Here is a 24,080-nt window from a genome sequence, read left to right as displayed (position 1 = left end):
CGCCACTTTCAGAGAATTATGTATCTGAACTCCCAGATCCCTTTGTTCCTCCGCACTCCTCATTTACTGTGCATGTCCTACCTTGATTTGTCCTTCCAAAATGCAACACCTCACACTTGCCTGCATTAAATTCCATCTGCCATTTTCTGGCCCCTTTTTTCCATTTGGTCCAGATCCCTCGGCAAGCTTTGAAAGCCTTCCTCGCTGTCCACAACGCCTCCAATGTTAGTGTCCTCAGCAAACTTGCTGATCCAATTTATCACATTATTATCTAGATCATTGATATAGACAACAAACAACAATGGTCCCAGCACAGATCCCTGAGGCACACCACTAGTCACAGGCCTCCAGTCTGAGAAGCAATCATCCACTACCACTCTCTGTCTTCTCCCACACAGCCCATTTTGAATCCAGTTTACAACCTCTCCATGCTTACCTAGTGTCTGAACCTTCTGAACTAACCTCCCATGTGGGACCTTGTCAAAGGCCTTACTAAAGTCCATGTAGACAACATCCACAGCCTTTCCTTCATCTACTTTCTTGGTAACCTCCTCAAAAAACTCGACAAGATTCATTAAACACAATCTACCATGCACAAAGCCACGCTGACTATCCTTAATCAGCTCTTGGCTGTTCAAATACTTGTATATCCGATCTCTCAGAACACCTTCCAATAATTTACCTACTACTGATGTCAGGCTCACCGGCCTGTAATTACCTGGTTTACTTTTGGAGCCTTTTTTAAACAACGGAACAACCTGAGCTACCCTCCAATCCTGTCTACGCACAGCTGTGACATTCTACCTGACTAGTAATGCCACTCCTCCCCTTTCATCCCTCCCCCTCTATCATGGCTGAAACAGTGGAAACCCGGAACATTAAGCTGCCAGTCCTGCCCCTCCTGCAACCAAGTCTCACTAACAGAAATAATGTCGTAATCCCATGTGCCAATCCACGGCCTAAGCTTATCTGCCTTACCTACAGTACTCCTTGCATTGAAATAGATGCACCTGAAAACATTTCTGTCACATACAAACCTTTGATTTCTGTCTATACATGCAGTCCTCACATGACCTTTATCCTCCTCCACCTCACTATCTGCTCTAACACTCTGGTTCCCCTCCCCCTGCAAATCTAGTTTAAACCCCCCGGAGCAGCACTAGCAGATCTACCCGCAAGGATGTTAGTTCCACACCAGTTCAGGTGCAACCCGTCCCGTCGGAACAGGTCCCACCTTCCCTGGAACAAAGCCCAATTGTCCAAAAACATGAAGCCCTCCCTCCTGCACCAACTCCTTAGCCACGTATTCAGCTGCATTATCTTCCTATTTCTAGCCTCACTAGCACGTGGCACGGGTAGCAATCCTGAGATTGCAACCTTGGAGGTCCTGTCCTTCAACTTTGCACCTAAGTCCCTAAACTCTCTTTGCAGGACCTCCTCCTCCTTCCTATCCATGTCATTGGTCCCTACATGGACCACGACATCTGGCTGCTCACCCTCCCTCCTGAGAAAACCGAGAACTCGATCCAAGATATCACAGACCTTGGCACCAGGGAGGCAACAGACCATCCAGGATTCTCGATCTCTCCCACAGAACCTCTTGTCTGTCCCCCTAACTATCGAATTCCCTATCACTACTGCTCTCCTCTTTTCCCTCCTTCCTTTCTCAGCTGAGGGTCCAGTCTCGGTGCCAGAGACGTGACCACTGCAACTTGTCCCTGGTAGGTCATCCCCACCAACAGTATCCAAAACAGTATACTTATTGTTGATGGGAACGGCCACAGGGGTGCTCTGCTCTTTCTGCCTATTCCCCTTCCCTCTCCTGACAGTCACCCAGCTACCTGCCTCATGACTTTTAGGGGTGACTGTCTCCCTGAAACTCCTGTCTATTTCTGCCTCTGCCTCCCGAATGATCCAAAGTTCATCCAGCTCCAGTTCCCTAACTCGGTTTGTCAGGAGCTGCAGCTGGATGCACCTTTTACAGGTGCAGTCATCAGGGACAATTCTGCCCGCCCTGACTTCCCACATACTGCATACGGAGCACTCAACTGCCCTAACTGCTGCCTCCATTACCTACTCCTAAGTTAATTAAATTAATTAAAGGAACTTACCCAGCCTTACCTCACTTGGAGCAAAGCTCGTTCTCAGCCGCTGCTCGTCGAAGCCTCTCGAGCCAAAACCTCAAAGCTCCACTCCTACCCTGAGTCACTCACACACTGGCCGCTCCTCTTCAGTTACCCCTCCTTTTATTTGTCCCTGCCAATTATCTCAAGTACTCACTCCCTCTAATCAACTAATCAACACTCTGTTTAACCCTTCAGTTGCCCTCCACGTTCTTTTTAATGCACACTCACCTCAGCTGCTCCCCAGCACTCAGCGCTCTCCCGAGTCCCTCGCTCCTCCTCCTGCTGTGACAGTCCTGTGATCACACTGTCCCGAGTCCCTGCTCTGAGCTCCTTTAAAAGCACGCTCACCTCAGCCCCTCAGCTGCTTCCCAAAACCCAGCATTCTCCCGAGCCCCTCGCTCCTCCTCCTGCTGTGATGGTCCCGTGATCACACTGTTCCGAAGAAATATGGAAATGCTCAGGGAATATTTGCATGGGGTTCTGAGTAGAATGTAGTACAATAGTGCAATGAAACATGGAAAGGATGGTATGGTACAAAATCCGTGGTGTATTAGGCTGTTGTAAATCTAGTCAAGAAGAAAAGAAGAGCTTATGAAAGGTTCAAAAAACTAGATAATGATATGAATCTAGAAGGTTATAAGGCTTGCAGGAAGGAGTTTAAGAATGAAATTACAAGAGCCAGAAGGGGCCATGAGAAGGCCTTGGCAGACAGGATTAAGGAAAATCCCAAGGCATTCTACAAGTATATGAAGAGCAAGAGGATAAGACGTGAGAGAATAGGACCAATTCAGTGTGACAGTGGAAAAGTGTGTATGGAACTGGAGGAAATAACGGAGGTACTTAATAAATACTTTTCTACAGTATTCACTACAGAAAAGGATCTTCACAATCGTAGGGATGACTTGCAGTGGACTGAAAAGCTTGAGAATGTAGATATTAAGAAAGAGGATGTGCTGCAGCTTTTGGAAAGCATCAAATTGGATAAGTCACCAGGACCGGATGAGATGTACCCCAGGCTATCGTGGGAAGCAAGGGAGGAGATTGCCGAGCCTCTGGCGATGATCTTTGCATCATCAATGGGGACAGGAGAATTTCTGGAGGATTGGAGGGTTGCGGATGTTGTTCCCTTCTTCAAGAAAAGGAGTAGAGATATCCCAGGAAATTATAGGCCAGTGAGTCTTACTTCTGTGGTTGGTAAGTTGATGGGGAAGATCCTGAGAGGCAGGATTTATGAACATTTGGAGAGGCATAATATGATTAGGAATAGTCAGCATGGCTTTGTCAAAGGCAGGTTGTGCCTTACAAGCCTGATTGAATTTTTTGAGGGTGTGACTAAGCACCTTGATGAAGTTAGAGCCGTAGATGTAGTGTATATGGATTTCAACAAGGCATTTGATAAGTTACCCCATGCAAGGCTTATTGAGAAAGTAAGGAGGCATGGGATCCAAGGGGACATTGCTTTGTGGATCCAGAACTGGCTTGCCCAAAGAAGGCAAAGAGTGGTTGTAGACGGGTCATATTCTGCATGGAGGCTGGCGACCAGTGGTGTGCCTCAAGGATCTGTTCTGGGACAGCTACTCGTTATGATTTTTATAAATGACCTGGATGAGGAAGTGGAGGGATGGGTTAGTAAATTTGCTGATGACACAAAGGTTGGGAGTGTTGTGGATAGTGTGGAGGGCTGTCAGAAGTTACAGCGGGACATTGATAGGATGCAAAACTAGGTTGAGAAGTGGCAGACGGAGTTCAACCCAGATAAGTGTGAGGTGGTTCATTTTGGTAGGTCATATATGCTTGCAGAATATAGTATTAATGGTAAAAACTCTTGGCAGTGTGGAGAATCAGAGGGATCTTGGGGTCTGAGTCCAAAGGACACTCAAAGCTGCTACGCAGGTTGGCTCTGTGGTTAAGAAGGCATACGGTGCATTGGCCTTCATCAATCGTGGGATTGAGTTTAAGAGCCAAGAGGTAATGTTGCAGCTATATAGGACCCTGATCAGACCACACTTGTTAGTACTGTGCTCATTTCTGGTCGCCTCACTATAGGAAGGATGTGGAAACCATAGAAAGGGTGCAGAGGAGATTTACAAGGATGTTGCCTGGATTGGGGAGCATGCCTTATGAGAATAGATTGAGTGAACTCAGCCTTTTCTCCTTGGAGCGATGGAGGATGAGAGGTGACCTGATAGAGGTGTATAAGATGATGAGAGGCATTGATCATGTGGATAATCAGAGGCTTTTCCTCAGGGCTGAAATGGCTAGCACAAGAAGGCATAGTTTTAAGGTGCTTGGAAGTAGGCACAGAGGAGATGTCAGGGGTAAGTTTTTTTACGCAGAGAGTGGTGAGTGTGTGGAATGGGCTGCTGGCTGCGGTGGTGGAGGTGGAAACAATAGGGTCTTTTAAGAGACTCCTGGATGGCTACATGGAGCTTTGAAAAATAGAGGGCTATGGGTAAAGCCTAGGTAGTTCTAAAGTAGGGACATGTTCGCACAACTTTGTGGGCCGAAGGGTCTGTATTGTGCTGCAGGTTTTCTATGTTTCTAAGAACGTCCATTTAGAATAGGGATGGGGAGGAATTTCTTTAGCCAGAGAGTGGTGAATCTGTGGAATTCATTGCCACAGACAGTGTGGAGGCCAAATCATTGGGTATATTTAAGGCAGATGTTGATATATTCTTGTTTGGTTTGGGCATGAAGGGATATGGGTGAAGGCAGGAGACTGAGGTTGAGAGGGAAATGGATCAGCTCTGACAAAATAATGGAGCAGACTCGATAGGCCAAATAGTCTAATTCTGCTTCTATATTTTATGGTCTAAACTCAGGAGATTCACATCTGCTCGGCGTTCTGAGGACATTAAGTAACACACATTTTTGGGATTTATGAATTTATTCTTCTGGTTTTGTGAGAGCAGGATGGCTTTCCTGAATTATACAGGACTATTTTTTACCTGAAGATTTAGTTGATTTAAGCAAAAAGTAGCTTAGCTCTTCCCTTTAAGCTTTCTCTAATGATACGAAGTGTACTTTTTCCAATTATCCCACTGCTTTCCCCCATGGACAGAACAAGGATGATTTTAAGGGATCATATTTACCAATTTATTCAGTCCTTGTGCAAAGCAGATGAACAAACAATTGTGTGTATCACAAAGGTCAAAACTCTGTTTAAACTGGAACATCTGCAGGAAAATAATCTAATGTAGTAATAGAAGCCCTGGAATAAAAGTGCGTTATTCTCAAGAGATGAGGTATAGCCCAAGACTGAATGCTATTGAGTAAGTATTTTGGTGTTCCTCCCAAATGTTGTTTTATAGAACTGATTGTATATTTTTCAGGTTACTCTCCTGATCCAGTCGGCTATTCCACAGTAACAATGGCCTGAGTATTTTTGCTAGGCTTTCTATTGGGCTTCTGTTTCTTCACGGAGGTCTCAAAGTTCAGCTCTTCTGTTATGCCTATTTAACTGTTGGTTACCCAGATACCGCACTGGGGGATCCCCTGAGGCAAATCTCACAGTGTTCAGGCTGGGAATTTAGTTCACTGAACCCATGCTGGGTTAAAGCTGGTGAAGGTGCAGCAGCCCCAGTCAAATCAATGTAACATAATAGTTACTGAGAGACTGACACAAAAACTTTATACATAAAATAATTGCATTAGTTCAAGTCTGTTTTTTACTTTTCATTATCGTTGTTGTTATTTATAAAATTTCCTGGACGCTTCTGAATGTTTGAACAATAAACTGACAGCCAGACTAAGAGTGGGAAATTTTCAGCTGGGATTACTTGGGGGTAGATGGAAGATCTGCAGCTATTGGAGTCAAGCAGAAAACTGCAGCTCTGGAGGTAAAATTCAAAGTAACTTCATTCTCGAAGTACATATATCACTATATACAACACAGACTTAAGTTCTTACAGGCATTCTCAATAAATCTATAACAGAATAATAACTGCAGTAGAAACAATGAAAGATCATGCTAGTATTAGTTTGTGTGCAATGGGCCTATTGGCCTCCTTTCGATCTGTAGCTTCTCTGCAGTCTTAAAACTAAGCAACAACATTTCTTGTTCCTGAAGCCAATTGCATTAGAACCTGTCTTCACCAGTGCAAATATGATAGTTGTGCCTCAGGACTTAACATTTTCTACCATTTTCAATGTTTTAACTTCTCCATTGCATGACATTGTCAGCTTTCTGCACCATGGAGGACACTTAATGAAATGACTTCAGGCAGAAGTGGTTAGGTTGTCCAATTTTAATATAATTAAACAAAATAATAGTTCATTCTGTAGTAAATCTGCCGAGAGATTTCAGCTCTGAGGGGGGCTATTGGCTCATTGGGCATGGATTGGTACTCAATCTGGAACTGGAGTAGTCTGGCCCAGTCACATCATGCAAATATTCAGTGGCTACCTTTCACTGGGATGCTTTGTTTGGTCAATTGGTTAAACATCGAAAACTACCGAGAAAGTATCACAAATTCCATAATTTTAAAGTGTAAAAGATTAAAAAGGGGCTGAGAATCGTCTTCACAGAGTAAAGTAGCCAGAAGTTATTATCAGAGTGTGAAAGGTATCATTAACAGACTACATAAAAGAACGACATGTGAGGATTGAGGTTTAAGTGGCAGTGTCATGGTTTGCCCCACTATTTCCAAGTGTTTCCAAATTCACAATCAGGAGGGCGATGGGAAACGTAGCAGTAAAAAAGCCTCTTTTGTTCTTCAGCTGCACTGAAAGTGAATTGCAACAATTTCACACTGTGACCTGTCTGAACAATAGGACAAAATCAAAATCCAAAGCCGATGTGAGGCTATATCTCAATTTTATTGATTTCTTGGTGCCTTCCAATAACTTGAATCAGTCTTGAGAATGGTGTTCAAGGTTTAATTCAAGCTTCAATAAGATGAAAGATGAAGTTTAAAATTAAGTTGTTTGTTTAATTTGTAATAGTTAGACTTCCTTGGAGTTTTGTAACAAAACAATCATGGCATTAGTAATGGCAACACTTTTGCACTCAGAATGCCATTTTTGTGCTTTTTTGTAATTGTGCTGCTGATAAGCAACACACATCAAAGTTGCTGGTGAATGCAGCAGGCCAGGCAGCATCTGTAGGAAGAGGTACAGTCAACGTTTCAGGCCGAGACCCTTCATCAGGACTAACTGAAAGAAGAGCTAGTAAGAGATTTGAAAGTGGGAGGAGGAGGAGGGGGGAGATATTAGGCAGGAGGAGGAGCGGGGAGATATTAGGCAGGAGGAGGAGATATTAGGCAGGAGGAGGAGGGGGGAGATATTAGGCAGGAGGAGGAGGGGGGAGATATTAGGCAGGAGGAGGAGGGGGGAGATATTAGGCAGGAGGAGGAGGGGGGAGATATTAGGCAGGCAACATGGCCTTCAATGCTGCAATGCATCACCATTTTGAGTTGCTTCACCCCTCCAGTAAAGGACCTTGAACAGTGTTGCTGGATAGCAGTTTCCAGTATTTAGACCCAAGATAGATAAAGAATGGTGATGTTTTATCAAGCCATAGTGACTGGAGAATAACTTGCTGGTCACACACACCCGCTGTCTGGACATTGAACCCATTAACACTACCTCACTACTCTTTTTCTCTACTATTACTCCGAGGATCTATAAACATACTGAAGCAGTTACAAAGAAGGCACGGCAGTGGCTATATTTTATTAGGAGTTGAAGAGGTTTGGTATGGACCAAAGACACTCACGAATTTCCACAGACGTAACATTTAGCCTGGCTGCATCACCAACTGGTATTGTGGAGCCACTGTAGAAGCTGCAGAAAGTTGTAAGCTTGATCAGCTCCATCATGGGCACTGGGCTCCTCAGCATCCTGGTATGGAGGGGCTACTGCACAGGAGCGAAAGAAGCTGCAGAAGGTTGTAAATCTAGTCAGTTCCGTCTTGGGTACTGGCCTACAAAGTACCCAGGACGTCTTTAGGGAGCGGTGTCTCAGAGAGGCAGCATCCATTATTAGGGACCTCTGGCACCCAGCACATGTCCTTTTCTCACTGTTACCATCAGGTAGGAGATACAGGAGCCTGAAGACACACACTCAGTGATTCGGGACCAGCTTCTTCCCCCCTGCCATCCGATTCCTAAATGGACATTGAAGCGTTGGACACAACCTCACTTTTTTAAATAATCTATTCAATATACATGATTGATTTACTTGTTTATTTATTATGTTTTATTTATTTTTTTCTCTCTCTGCTATATTATGTATTGCATTGAACTGCTGCTGCTAAGTTAACAAATTTCACGTCACATGCAGGTGATAATAAACCTGATTCTGATTCCGATCTTCAAGGAGCGATGCCTCAAGAAGGTGGCATCCATTATTAAGGCCCCCATTACCCAGGACATGTCCTCTTCTCATTGCTGCCATTAGGGAGGAGGTACAGAAGCCTGAAGGCACACATGCAGTGATTCAGGAACAGCTTCTTCCCCTCTGCCATCCGATTTCTGAATGGACAGTGAACCCATGAACACTACCTCACTAAGTTTTTTTCTATTTTTGCACTACTTGTGTAATTTAACTTTAAACAAATATACTTACTGTAATTTACAGTGTTTATCATGTATTGCAATGTGCTGCAGCCACAGAAGAATAAATTTCACAACATATGCCGGTGATATTAAACCTGATGGATCCTTCAAGAGGATGGAGTTACTATAGAAGAACCAAGGAAGATACACACAGTGGTCACTGTACACTGCCGATGGAGAAAGCAAATATTTAGTGTTGGTGGACTGGGATATTGGTCAAATGGCTGCTTTGTCCTGGGTGATGTTTACCTTCTTACGTGCTGTTGGAATTGCACTCTTGATGGACCAGAGAAGAAAATTTGATGTCAGTTTAACTTAGAGCTCGTAGAAGATGAAAAGACTTTAAGAATTTGAATTGCCACATAAATACTATATTACTGGGTAATGATACAGATACCCAATAGACATAGAACTTATGTGGTCATTGTAATCCATAGCGAACGTCACAAAATTAATGGAATGGAGCATGGCACTCACAGTACGATTGAATAGCAAAGAGATGTCGTTAGGGTCTCAGTGAATTATCATATTGCACAAAAAGTGCTAATTTCAATCACCATGTATATGCCGTCAAAGTCAAAGTAAATTAACAAACACGTGAAAGTCTGCAGATGCTGGAAATCCAAAGCATCGCTCACAAAATGCTTGAAGAACTTGGTAGGTCAGGAAGCACCTTGATCTATTGGTTAGATGTTGCCTGACCTGCTGAGTTCCTCCAGCATTTTGTGTGCATTGCAAAGTAAATTTATGATCAAAGTACCGATGTAACCTTGAGATTCATTTTCTTCCAGGCATTTACAGAAAAATAACAAAATGCAATAGGATTTATGAAAAACCATACATAACAAAGACCGAAAAAAGAACCACTTAGCTTAATCATTGTAACACTTGATCCATAACCTCCAAGTTACACTCAAGTACAAGATACTGTAAATGTGTTTCTGCACCTAACTGTACTCCAGGTAGAGGGTTCCAGGTGTTTGAAAATTTATTTCTTCATCTATCATCTCCTACTTCTATCAAGCATGTTGACTTTATGGCTGTTTTCCTTGAAATCCCTCTGCTGAAGGAAATAGATCCACCCTGCTTTGTCCAGTCTCCATATAATTTTATGCTGAATTAAATTTTGTCTTGGTTTTCTTTCTTACAGAAAAAACAAACCCAGCATATCCAATATTAACCCCATAATTAAAAAAGAGGATCTCCTCTGCAGCCACCACAGTGATTGTGGCTTTTTGATATTGTGCTGACAAGAAGTGTATCTATTATTCAATCTATACACGAATTTGAATTATGTACATTTGGCACAAATTCTCCCTATTCTTAGACACTAAGATTTGCCTCATAAAGAAGACATTTGAATGACTTTTTAACCATTTCGTTGAGCTGTTTTGCTAACTTACATTTAAGAATCTGAGGACGTAGAGACAGCTTGGAAAGAGGTCCATCGGCCCATCTAGTCTCTGTCTAACCATTTAAATTGCCTAGTCCCATCGACCTACACCAGGACCATCGCCCTCCATACCTAGCTGAACTTCTCTTGAACGTTGAAATTGAAATCACCTCCACCACTGGTGCTGGCAGCTCTTTCCATACTCTCCCCACACTCAGAGTGAAGACACTGACCCCTAAACCTTTCCCCTTTCACCCGTAACCCATGATATCCTAGTTTTCCTACCACCCAACCTCAGTGAAAAAAGCCTGCTTGCATTTATCCTATCTATACCGTGGACATACATTCAACTTTCTTTAATTCCTCCACATCAATCAGTACCCTCCCATTTATTGTGTCCTCTTGCATTGTTGTTTCTTTCAAAGTGCATTCCCTTATTTTCCAGATCAAACTCCTTTTGCTACTTTTCTGCCGAGCTGACAAGACCATTGATGAAGCAGCTGAAAATGTTTGGGCCCAGAACACTAGCCTATTGAGTAGTTAGTCTATGTTTAAGCCTCTGACAAAATGCCTTAAACCCAGAACCATTTGCTATTGAGCCAGCCAAGACTCCAGCCAACAGAACGTTTGTCCCCTTAGATTTCCATGACTCATTTTCCTAAAGTTCCTCAATGCTTTTCTCAGTTGAATGAGCTTTGAGGGCAAGGACGGTAACTCAAACTGCAGCTCTAGAATTCTAGCCTTTTACCCATGTTTGGTGCCAAATATTTGTAATGGAAGGTCCAGGTAGACATGAAATTAATCACTAGTGAACAATTTGCCACGCAACAGTATTGACAATGACCTTTGCTTATATGAGTAGATTTTCACCAGTTTTAATTTTTTTTGTGTAACATTGATACAAGTTTCAGTTGCTGATTTCCCTCTCTGGCTGGAATGAATGAATGAGGCAGAAAAACAAAATGAAATTTAAAAAATTAGCTTTATTTGTCACATGTACATTGAAATTTCAAACATACTGTGAAGTGTGTTGTTTGCGACAAATCAAATGAACGAGAATTGTGCTGGGCAACATAGTATTCCCACAACTCACTAACCCTAACTGTACACCTTTTGAAACTGGAGCACCCAGACGAAACCCACAAACAGGGAGAACATACGAACCCCTTCGAGACTGTGGTGGGAATTGAACCGCGATCGGTGATTGTTGGCTCTGTAAAGTGATGTGCTAACTGATACACTGCCGTGCTGCCCCGCAAAGTTAAATTTCCACATTGGATGTGATGGAAATGAGTTTCAAAAATAGCTTTGCCAGCAAAATCACTGACACTATGTTGTGAAGTTTGTTGCTTTGTGGCAACTATATAGTGCATGGCATGAAAAAAGTACTGTAAGTTAGAAAATAAATAAATAGTGCAAGAGATGACTAATGAGAGACTTGCTTTTGCAATAACCATTAGATGTCACTCATAGTTACTGCCTGCTACACTGTTGGTGTTTAGGGCAACAATGGTGTCATTCGTATCTGTTAGATAATTGATCATGAAACATATTCTGTGAGTCTCATGACTGCAGCTGATCAAACCACCCAACATCCAACCTGTAAGTTAGGTGAAGATATATAATACAGTCACAGGGAAGAGTCTCTAAATTGCCCCTTGTTATGTGGTTTGTATCAGTTACCCTTTGAACTGTTTGGGCATTCAGTCTTGTACCTGTTCAGTTTGGTAAGAGTCGGAGATGTTGTGGATAGTGTGGAGGCTTGTCAGAGGTTACAACGGGACACTGATAGGATGCGAAACTGGGCTGAGAAGTGGCAGATGGAGTTCAACCCAGATAAGTGTGAAGTGGTTCACTTTGTTAGATCAAATATGGTGGCAGAATATAGTATTAATGGTAAGACTCTTGGCAGTGTGGAGGATCAGAGGGATCTTGGGGTCTGAGTCCAAAGGACACTCAAAGCTGCTGCGCAGGTTGACTCTGAGGTTAAGAAGGCATACGGTGCATTGGCCTTCATCAACCGTGAGATTGAGTTTAAGAGCCAAGAGGTAATGTTGCAGCTATATAGGACCCTGCTCAGACCCCACTTGGAGTACTGTGCTCAGTTCTGGTCGCCTCACTACAGGAAGGACGTGAAAACCACAGAAAGGGTGCAGAGAAGATTTACAAGGATGTTGCCTGGATTGGGGAGCACGCCTTATGAGAATAGGTTGAGTGAACTCGCCCTTTTCCTTGGAGCAACAGAGGATGAGAGGTGGCCTGACAGAGGTGTATAAGATGGTGAGAGGCATTGATCATGTGGATAGTCAGAAGCTTTTTCCCAGGGCTGAAATGGCTAACATGAGAGGGCACAGTTTTATGGTGCTTGGAAGTAGGTACAGAGGAGATGTCAGGAGTAAGAGAGTGGTGAGTGTGTGGAATGGGCTGCCGGCAGTGGTGGTGGAGGCGGATACGATAGGGTCTTTGAAGAGACTCCTTGATAGGTACATGAAGCTTAGAAAAATAGAGAGCTATGGGTAACCCTAGGTAATTTCTAAGGTAAGGACATGTTCGGCACAGCATTGTGGGCCAAAGGGCCTGTATTGTGCTGTGGGTTTTCTATGTTTCTAATCAGCCCAGTGGTCCAAAGGCTCCTACATGCAGTCTTGGAACACAACTTGGCCTTGGGTCTGCCTTTTGTGGTTAGGATAATCAAGGGCACTTTTCCAGCACTTTGGAGGCATAATCGAGCAGTTTAGATGGAAATGTGGCCAGATCTGGAGCACAGCCCACCTTTGTCAAGGCTGGGATGTTGCTGGTCTCCGTTTCTTCTTATCAAATACTCTTCTACTATTTCTTGATCTCTTATGGAATGAAGTAAATGAGCTGAAGGGTGACATCTGTGATTTGGGAGAATTTTGGAAGTGATTCAGCTAAACTTTAAATCCCTGTAGGAGCGCTGTTGAAGAGTCCTGGCCTGAAATGTCAACTGTTTAATTTTTTCCATAGGTGCTGCCTGGCCTGCTGAGTTCTTCCAGCATTTTGTGTTTGTTGCTTTGCATTTCCAGCAGCTACAGATTTTCGAGTTGGCGAATCCCTTTATGAATGTGAGTATGTAAGGGTAGTAATTCAGAAATGATACGTTTCTTGGTTCTGCTTTTCAATTAGGACTGCAAGAAGAAGAAAGTTTTAAAGGAAGCTGTATTAGCAATCTGTTCTCAGCTGTCTCCATAATCACTTTTTCTGAATGCTCTGTAAATCTTTATTGTGTTTGTTAATTGGCCACTGCATACGTATAAGATTTAGTGGAGCATTTCAGACAAATTTGTGGTTATTACAATATCTGATTACATCAAAGTCTGAAATGGTGCAACCCAGATGTCTGAATGGAGTTCATTATCACATCCAAATAAACACTGCTGTACTTTCATGTCCTTTAAAGCACAAAAAAACTCAATCCTCTATAGTTCTGATTTAAACAAACTCCCAAGTTTTTAAACGCAAACCACACATCAAAGTTGCTGGTGAACGCAGCAGGCCAAGCAGCATCTATAGGAAGAGGCGCAGTCGACGTTTCAGGCCGAGACCCTTCGTCAGGACTAACTGAAGGAAGAGTGAGTAAGGGATTTGAAAGCTGGAGGGGGAGGGGGAGATGCAAAATGATAGGAGAAGACAGGAGGGGGAGGGATAGAGCCGAGAGTTTTTAAATTGTTTATCACTTATGGCGACTCTAACCCTTAAACCCGAGGCAGGTCCAGCACAGAATCTGGAAGAAAGCTGATGCATATCCACCCATTATGAAAGGGAAGTGAGTGAAACGAGGCCGATGACATTCTGGGTACACACTGTAGTTTAGGTGTGTGTATCTGGAATGAGCTGCCAGAGGAAATGGTCGAGATAGGGGTCATGTTTTGCAACTTCAAAGCATTAAACCAATTCAAAAGAAGATGTGTGAGTCCAAAATGTGTCTAACTTCATGTTTTACTTTAAGTGAGGTGCACCACCTCACAGGGGAGCATAATGACATATGTAATTCATGTATGTGTTTATATATCCCATAATCAATTATTTAAAGGGACAGGAATGCTTAATCAACCAATATATATATACAAGATTATTCAAATATTACTGAAATATTAAATACACAACAACGGGTGTAAATGCAACAGTTAAATGCATTGGATTTGATATATGGAAGGTTAAGGGCCAAACACAGCACCGGAGACTGCCAGGGAAGATGCTGTTGTCAGAATGGATCAGATGGGCAGAAGAGCCTGCTGTAATGCTCTATCACTCTGTGAGCCCTATGACTCTATCATTTTCTATTGAATAAAATGGAGTGAAATTTAATTGAGAGGAAGTCAGTAGCCAGTTTTTCCTTTACCATTAATGTCTAATAAAATTTTGCATTGATTGATTTACACTTCTCCCAACATCTGTGCAGTGGTTTCCTCTTTGGACATGTTACCATCTTCCTCTTGTCTGAATTCAGATCCATCAGCCCCAATACTTGTCAGAGATAAAATGGATAACCTAGTAAAGGCTATTGATGCAGAGGCTCTGTCATATTTAAATTTGAATCCAAGAAGAAAAACAGAAGTACTTTCAGACTAAATGAATATTCATAACTTTTTCAAGTCTATGTCATAGTTCATTTTGAAGTACGTAGCTTTGAAAACAGCAAATGCAAAAACTCCCATCAAGTATGCAAATACAGTGAACATTATGCACACAGCAATGACACAAGATGACTGGTGATCTAATTTGTAGTTAATGATAATTGTTAAGGGAGTAGTTTGGTGAGGAGACTGGAATAATGCTTTGATGATCTTTAAACACCATATGAACAGAGAGAGAAAGTGCAATCTTAGTTCCAAAGGTATTCATAGCAAAATAACTTGCTCAGCTTTGTGAGTACTGCTTGTGCCTCAGATAGAATACTGTCACGAAACAACATGGACATTCCTTCAAGTGAGGATGGGCTGAAAATGTGCCTAGTTTCTCTGCCTGCTTTTCTCTACCACCACATTGTATGTAGCTCCTGACTATCATCATGATCTAATAAAAACTCACAGTGAAAATGTAACAAGGTAGCAAAACACTGAGTAACTTCCAACTCCAATAATTCTGAAATAAAAACTAGCAAACCTGAAGACCTGTGCTTAAATCTGATGAGGGAAGCTGTGGTGTTGAAGTTCAGTTAAACTCCATTCGAAAAAGAACTACTCAGTACTATCGACAGTCACTAACTCTTTAGTCAAATCTACCATTCTCACTTTGCCTGCATGTGACACTTGACTCCCCCTCCCAACCCCTATCCATTCTCTCTCTCCCTCTCTCCCTCTCTACTCTCTCCAATCTCTCACTCATGCTCACTCTACTCTCTCTCCAATCTCTCACTCTCTCTCCACTCTCTTTCCTCTTGTCTATCTCTCCATTCTCTTTTCACTCTCTCTCTCTCTCTTTCTCACTCTCACTCTCTCCACTCACTATTCACTCTCTCTCCTCTCTTTTTCTCTCTCCACTCTATCTCCACTTTCTCCTCAATCTCTCTCTTATTCTCTCCCTCTCTCTCACTCTCTCTCTCACTCTCTCTCTCACTCTCATTCTCACTCTCACTCTCACTATCCCACGCTCTCTCACTCTCTCACTCACATTTTACACTCTCACACAGTGTGATTATGAAATGACAGGCTGGTCAGAGAAATTACTTAAGATTTAGGATGTGAAAAATGAGTAGGTAAAGCAAAACAGTTTTGCACTTGTGAATTTGCTTTTAAAGTTTCTAATCACAAGCAAGTTCATAATAAACTACAGACTTTCAGTTCAATGTATCTTCTGTACAGAACCACATCCTTTACTGATAGTGAATATGATATTTCAAAAATACTGCTTGCATTCTTTGCTTAATTTTGTTGAATAGTTTGTTGTTAAAGGGATTAAAGCACTTACATCATTTAATGCAATGTGCAAAATTAATAATGGAGAAAGATAACTCCCAGGGTGGTGCACTTTGCTACAAGATTAGCAGTTAATTATTTGGAGATCTCATGTAGGGGTAATGCACTTTGTTTATTGATTCATTTCTTGAAATAGTGCAAAGAAATGTGATGTCGTTCTCCAGTTCTCATTCCTTTTTCTATTCTGTATTATCCTTTAGTATAGTGATTTACAGTGCATCTCCTTTGAACTTATCTCCTCTCACCTCAAATGCACGCCTGCTTGTATTAGACCCTGGGAGAAAAGATGTTGGGTGATTATCAAAACTTATAATTTTATAAACTACTATCATGTCTCCCATTAAACTACACTGCTTCAAAGAAAACAACCTCTCCTTATAGCATTAACCCTCTAATCCAAGAAGGGTCTCAGCCCAAAACATCAGCTATTTACTCTTTTCCGTGGATTCTGCCTGACCTGCTGAGTTCTTCCAGCATTTTGTATGCGTTGCTTGGCATCCTAGTGAACTTCTCCTAAACGTACCCCATTTTTCCCCATCCAGAATTGACTACACCTCTCCAGAAGAGTTCTGGAATGCTGTAACAATTCTCCGAGTGTTTTTACAGCAGTCTCTGTTGGTGTGTCATATCAACTCCCATAAAAACACTTCAGACTCCTCACCCTTCCTCCAGAATGCAAGCCTCTTCCTTCCCAACCACCATGCTGAGTAGAAGGTAACGCTCATTGGGCTCAGTGCTGGCAGAATTCTTATGCTGCCTATTGATTGGGTATTGATCACAATCCTGGTCCAGATAAGAGACTGACAAATTCCGAGTAAATGAGCCTGGAGAGTGAAAATCTCCCACTTTCTTGCAGTCAACCTACTCCAGCGAATGTCTGCAAGCTCCTGTACCATACTGTTATAATTTGCCTTACCAAATCCATAAGACCATAAGATATAGAAACAGAATTAGGCCAAGTCTGCTCCATCATTTAATCGTGACTGATTCTTTCTTTCCCCTTCTCAGCCCAACTCCCTGGCCTTCTCCCGTAACCCTTGATGCCATGTCCAATCAAGAACCTATCAAGCTCTGCTTTAAATACACCCAATGACCCAGCCTCCACAGCTTCCTATGATAATAAATTCCACAAATTCAACACCCTCTGGCTAAAGAAATTTCTCCGCATCTCTGTTTTGAAAGTGCGCCCCTCTATCCTGAGGCCGTGCCCTCTAGTCCAAGACCCCCCCACCATGGGAAACATCCTTTCCACATCTACTCTGTCTAGGCCTTACAATATTCAAAAGGTTTCAATGAGATTCCCCCTCATCCAGTGGGTACAGACCCAAAACAACAAAGTCATCTGTTCCATCTCATCTAAATCATTGACATACAGCATAAAAAGAAGTGGTCTCAACACCGACTCCTGTGGAACACCACCTGTCACTGGCAGGCAACCAATAAAGGATCCTTTTATTCCCACTCGCTGCTTCCTATAAATCAGTCAATGCTCTAACCATGCCTCATGTGTGGCACCTTGTCAATGGTGTCAAAGTCCAAATATACAATATCTACTGCATCCTCTTTACCTATTCTACTTGTAATCTCCTCAGTGAATTCCAACAGGTTCATCAGGCAAGATTTTCCTTTAAGGAAACCATGCTGACTTTGTACTATCTTGTCCTGTGTCATCAAGTTCGCCATCACCTCATCCTTAACAATTGACTCCAACATCTTCCCAACCACTGAGGTCAGGCTAACAGGTCTCTAACTTCCTTTCTGCTCCCTTCCTCCTTTCTTGAAAAGTGGAGTGACATTTGCAACTTTTCCAGTCCTCTGGCACCATACCAGAGTCCAATGATTTTTTTACTGCCTCCATAATCTCTACCACAACTTCTTTCAAAACCCTAGGGTTCCGTTCATTTGGTCTGGGTGACAGGTACCGTTAAGTCTTTCAGCTTTTTGAGCTCCTTCTCCCTTGTAATAGTTACTGCACTCACTTCTCTTCCCTCACATCCTTCAACATCTGATACACTAGTGACTTCCTCAGTGAAGACTGATGCAAAGTACTCCTTTAGTTCATCGGCCATCTCCTTGTCCCCGTTATTATTTATCAGGTCTCATTTTCTCAACTCTCTTTTATGTTTTACATACTTGAAAAAGCATTTACTATCCAATTTGATATTGTTTGCTAGCTTGCTTTCATATCAGATTAGATTAGATTATGAGGACATTGGGTCCTCATTTAATGTCATTTAGAAATGCATGCATTAAAAAATGATACAATGTTCCTCCAGAAAGATATCACAGAAACACAGGACAAACCAAGACTGAAACTGACAAAACCACATAATTATAACATATAGTTACAACAATGCAAAGCAATACTGTAATTTGATAAAGAGCAGACCATGGGCACAGTAAAAAAAAGTCTCAAGTCCCGATAGCCCCATCATCTCATGCAGACGGTAGGAGGGAGAAACTCTCCCTGCCATGAACCTCCAAGCGTCGCAAACTTGCTGATGCATTGGAAGCACCCGACCATACCCAACTCTGAGTCCGTCCGAAAACTTCGAGCCTCCAACACCAAGCACCAAGCACTGAGCACCAACCTCTGCCGAGCACTTCGACCCCGCCCTGGCCGCCGAGCAACAAGCAAAGCCGAGGACTTGGGACCTTCCCCTCCGGAGATTCTGGACCACACAGTAGCAGTGGCAGTGAAGCAGGCATTTCAGAAGTTTCTCCAGATGTTCCTCCGTGCTCTCACGTCTGTCTCCATCAAATCAGGATTGTGCACGGCACCCTACTTGACAGATAACAGATATCACCACCGGAGTGGCCGCTGCGAGCCGTGTCGCGCCACCATCTTCTCCTCCCTCCGGCATCTTTTCCCTGCCGGTGATGCTGTAGGGTTTTTAAAAGCTTCCCAATTCTCTGTCTTCCCACTAATTTTTACTTTGTTGTATGCCGTCTCTTTTGCTTTTACATTAGTTTTGACTTCCCTTGTCAGCCATGGTTGTACTATTTTGCCATTTGAGTATTTTTTCATTTTTGGAATACATCTATCCTGCACCTTCCTCATTTTTCCCAGAAACTCATAACATTTTTACTCTGCTGTCAACCCTGCCAGCAGCTCCTTCCAATTTACTTAAGCCAACTCCTCTCTCATACCACTGTAGTTTCCTTTATTCCACTGAAATACTGCTACATCAAACTTTACTTTCTCCCTATCAACTTTCAAGCTGAACTCAATCATATTACGATCCCTACTTCCTAAGGGTTGTTTTACCTTAAGCTCTCTAATCACCTCCAGTTCATTGCATTACACTCAATCCAGTATAGCTGTTCCCCTAGTAGGTTTAACTGCAAACTGCTCTAAAAAGCCATCTCATGGCATTCATCAAACTTAATCTCTTGTGATCCATTACACATCTCATTTTCCGAGTTGACCTGCAGGTTGAAATCTCCCATGACTATCATAACATTGCCCCTTTGACACATCTTTTCTATTTTCCCATGTTATCTGTGGTCCACATCTCAGCTACTGTTGGGAGGTCTGTATATAACTGCCATCAATGTCCTTTTTACCCTTTTAGTTTCTGAACTCAAGCTATAAGGATTCCGATCCTTTGTCACATCTTTCTATTATCAATCCAGTGCTGGCCACAACATCATACCTGACAATCTGTAATAGTGGAACAAGATCATCCAACTTCTTTTATTCCTTTGCCATCTCGGCATAATGCAAGATGCAGAAATGGCAGAGGAACCGAATACGTATTTTGCATCCATCTTCACAGTGGAAGACATCTGCAGTATACCGGACATTCAAGAGTGTCAGGGAAGTAAAGTATGTGCAGTGAAAATTACGACTGAGAAGGTGCTGAGGAAGCTTAATGGTCTGAGGGTGGATAAATCTCCTGGACCTGATGGAATGCACCCTCAGGTTCTGAAGGAAGTAGCTGGAGAGATTGCAGAGGCATTAACAATGATCTTTCAAGAATCGATAGATTCTGGCATTGTACCGGATGACTGGAAAATTGCAAATGTTACTCCGCTACTTAAGAAGGGTGGGAGGCAGCAGGAAGGAAACTATAGGCCTGTTACCCTGACATCAGTGTTTGGGAAGTTGTTGGAATCGATTGTTAGGGATGAGATTACGGAGTACCTGGAGGCACATGACAAGATAGGACGAAGCCAGCATGGTTTCCTGAAAGGAAAATCCTGCCTGACTAACCTACTGCAATTTTTTGAGGAAATTACAAGCAGAGTAGACAAAGGAGATGCAGTGGATGTGGTGTACTTGGATTTTCAGAAGGCCTTTGACAAGGTGCCGCACATGAGGCTGCTTAACAAAATAAGAGCCCATGGAATTACAGGGAATTTACTAGCATGGGTGGAGCATTGGTTTATGGGCAGAAATCAGAGAGTGGGAATAAAGGGATCCTATTCTGGCTGGCTACCGGTTACCAGTGGAGTTCCACAGGGGTCGGTGTTGGGATCATTGGTTTTTATGATGTATGTCAATGATTTGGACTATGGGATTAATGGATTTGTGGCTAAATTTGCCGATGATACAAAGATAGGTGGAGGAGCGGGTAGTGTTGAGGAAACAGAGAGCCTGCAGAGAGACTTAGATAGTTTAGGGGAATGGGCAAAGAAGTGGCAAATGAAATATTATGTTGGAAAGTGTATGGTCATGCTCTTTGGTGGAATAAATAAACAGGCAGACTATTACCTAGATGGAGAGAGAATTCAAAATGCAGAGATTCAAAGGGACTTGAGAGTTCTTGTGTAGGATACCCTAAAGTTTAACCTCCAGGCTGAGTCAGTGGTGAAGAAGGCGAATGCAATGTTGGCATTCATCTCTAGAGGTATAGAATGTTGAGGCTCTATAAGGCACTCGTGAGACCACACTTGGACTATTGTGTGCAGTTTTGGGCTCCTTATTTTAGAAAAGATATACTGACATTGGAGAGGGTTCAGAGGAGATTCACGAGAATGATTCCAGGAATGAAAGGGTTACTGTAAAAGGAATGTCTGGTAGCTCCTGGGCTGTATTCCCTGGAGCTCAGGAGAATGAGGGGGTATCTCATAGAAACATTCCGAATGTTAGAAGGCCTGAACAGATTAGATATGGCAAAGTTATTTCCCATGGTAGGGGAGTCTAGGACAAGAGGGCACAACTTCAGGATTGAAGGACGCCCATTTAGAATGGAGATGCAGAGAAATTACTTTAGTCAGAGGGTGGTAAATCTGTGGAATTTGTTGCCACGAGCAGCTGTGGAGGCCAAGTCATTGGGTGCATTTAAGGCAGAGATAGGTAGGTGCTTGATTAGCCAGGGCATCAAAGGGAATGGGGAGAAGGCAGGGGAGTGGGGATTGCTGGAAGAATTGGATCAGCCCATGATTGAATGACGGGGCAGACTTGATGGGCCAGATGGCCTACTTCTGCTCCTATATCTTATGGTCCTATGGTCTTATTTCTTATACTCCATGCATTGAGATACAATACTTTGAAAATTTAACCTCTTCAGCACATAGGATGATTTGCATTTCTTACTCTAATGGCTAGAAGATCCATTTTGCTGAATTGGAAAGAGATTAACCCTCCTATTGTATTTCATTGGTTTTCACAAATTATGGTATGGTTGAATTTGGAAAAAATTAGAAGTGCGGTTTATGACCCTCTGTACTGTTGGTTGAGAGGAATGGAGTCGTTGACACTAAGGTTTTCTTCTTTCCCATTTTCAAGTTGTCAGTATTGCCCAAGTCTTTTAGTTTAGTTGATTAATTCTGCTTAGTTTAGTTTTTTTTGGGATGGGGTTTGTTTTTCCTTTCTATTTTTTTTTCTTTTTCATGATTCTTTTTTTTTTGCTTTGTATTATTCATTGTTATTGGACATGATTGGGAGCTTCGTCAATTTATACTATTTGGTTTTACAATTACTCATTTTAAGTGTAACAATGTATCTCCTCCTACTTGTATTTTTGCTTTGTTATGTTTTCATTCTATGAAATTAATAAAAAGATTGAAAAAGAAAAAAGGGCCATCGAAAATGTGGAAACCATAGAGAGAGTGCAGAGATTTACAATGATGTTGCCTGGGCTGGAGAGCATGCCTTATGAGAATAGATTGAGTGAACTCGGCCTTTTCTCCTTGGAGTGGTGGAGGATGAGAGGTGACCTGATAGAGGTGTATAAGATGATGAGAGGCATTGATTGTGTGGATAGTCAGAGGGTTTTTCCCAGGGCTGAAATGGCTAACACAAGAGGGCACAGGTTTAAGGTGCTGGGGAGTAGGTACAGAGGAGATGTCAGGGGTAAGTTTTTTACTCAGACAGCGATGAGTGCGTGGAATGGGCTGCCGGCGACGGTGGTGGAGGCGGATACGATAGGGTATTTTAAGAGACGCCTGGATAGGTACATGGAGCTTAGAAAAATAGAGGGCTATGGGTAACCCTAGGTAATTTCTAAAGTCAGTACATGCTCGGTACAGCATTGTGAGCCGAAAGGCCTGTATTGTGCTGTAGATTTTCTATATTTCTATGTTAAATACCCAATGAGCAGAGAGAAAAAATCATGCAAACCATAAAAATAAGCAAATAGCATTTACGAAAGACACAAAGCCAGGCTTCACTGCAGCTGGAGTAGGCCATAGCTTCAGTTTAGCATGGAGCCGAGTAAACATCATGGGAATACAGATATGAAACCAGGTATCATTGTAATGGGAACAGGCAAAAGCCTTAGTTCAGGGCAGAGCAAGTAAATGTTGTGGGAACACAGATATGAAGCCAGGTTTCACTGTAATTGGAACAGGCCACAGCCTTAGTTCAGGGTGGAGCTGAGTAAATGTCCCAGAGCAGTGTGCAGAACTGGCCCCAGCCTCACCTCTGTTCCAAACACCCTGCCTTTTCAATCTGGTCTGGTGTTGAAACCATCCAAACAGTGGGTTGTTCCTCATTCTCAGACAGCTCTGGGGCTTGGACCCTGCCACCACAATTCAGACCAGACCTGACCTTTTCAATTTGTCCTGGTGCTTAAATCAATCAGATTTTCTTTCCTCCTGTTGGAGGCATCCCCACTTGCATCTGCCACGCCTGGCCTTTGTCTTCATCTCCACCTCCATCACCTCACCCCTCCGCTTTCCCAGCCTCACCTCTCCATTGTTAGCAGTGATCATCATTAAGAAAGTAGCACACACAAAACGCTGCAGGAACTCAGCAGGCCAGGCAGCATCTAGGAATAGAGTACAGTCGACGTTTCAGCGGTCCTGTCGAAGGGTCTCGGCTTGAAATGTTGACCGTACTTTTTTCCATAGATACTGCCTGGCCTGCTGAGCTCCTTCATTTTGTGTGTGTTGCTCGGATTTCCAGCACCTGCAGATTTTTTCTTGTTTGTGATTATTATTAATAAAGTGTTATGAATAAGGTGATTAGTAGTTCTCTTGGTTTTGTACTTTGCTGCCGGTAATGGTCGCTGGGCATAACCAGCACCATGTGATGCACTGTATAGAGAAAACCCCAATAATAGCAGCATGTTGACAGGAATTTTCCAGGGCACTCTAGGATAATGCATGCCACATCCATCTGGTACTTACCACCATGATGGTCCTGTTGCTCTGCCCCAGTGAACCGGGCTTGCAGCTTCCCGACAAAATGACAAGATGTTCAGGTTCCTGAGCAAGACTTTAGGTTGCCAACTCCTGTCTGCCCAATGTCTGAACAAAGTTAAAATCAAATCCTTTTTTCTTTATTTAGTAGAAACCAAGTTAATGTTTAATTTTTTTCCAGTAATAAATCACAAGATCCTTGCAGAGGTAATATGCAAGCTACATGGTTCTCTGGTAATATTTGAACAGATACAGAAATGTCACCGTCAGTGAGTACAGTAAGACTTCACTGATCTGATTTGATCCAACGTGACAACGTTGTTAAATTTTGTCAAGAAGTTGGCATGTGGCTTTAGTGCCACCCCTTGATTCTTTAAACCCCACCCACAATAACAAAGTTCATAATTATTATCTTTACTACCTAATGAAGCAGTGAATGATTTTTTACAACCCAAGAGCGGTGAGATGTTTTCAC

The 24,080-nt window shown here is 42.7% G+C and overlaps 1 protein-coding gene across 6 annotated transcripts in view; it reads left to right on the top strand.

Annotated features, from left to right (window-relative positions):
* nckap5l (NCK-associated protein 5-like) overlaps nt 1-24,080 on the top strand; it is an 890,431-nt gene that overhangs the window by 58,174 nt on the left and 808,177 nt on the right. For 2 of the 6 annotated variants that reach the window (XM_063052484.1, XM_063052485.1), the window contains exon 2: nt 13,065-13,162. The exons of 2 other annotated variants lie outside the window; for them this stretch is intronic. In XM_063052484.1, the coding sequence (XP_062908554.1) occupies nt 13,157-13,162 (6 nt within the window). In that variant the 5' untranslated portion in view covers nt 13,065-13,156. Of the gene's footprint in view, nt 1-3,962; nt 5,399-13,064; nt 13,163-24,080 lie in introns of those variants that run through there. 2 more of the 6 variants (XM_063052483.1, XM_063052489.1) reach the window with 2 other exon arrangements.

This window comes from Mobula hypostoma, chromosome 6, assembly GCF_963921235.1.
Source record: "Mobula hypostoma chromosome 6, sMobHyp1.1, whole genome shotgun sequence".
Taxonomy (NCBI): Eukaryota; Metazoa; Chordata; class Chondrichthyes; order Myliobatiformes; family Myliobatidae; genus Mobula; species Mobula hypostoma.
This window is presented reverse-complemented; position numbering and strand designations above follow the sequence as displayed.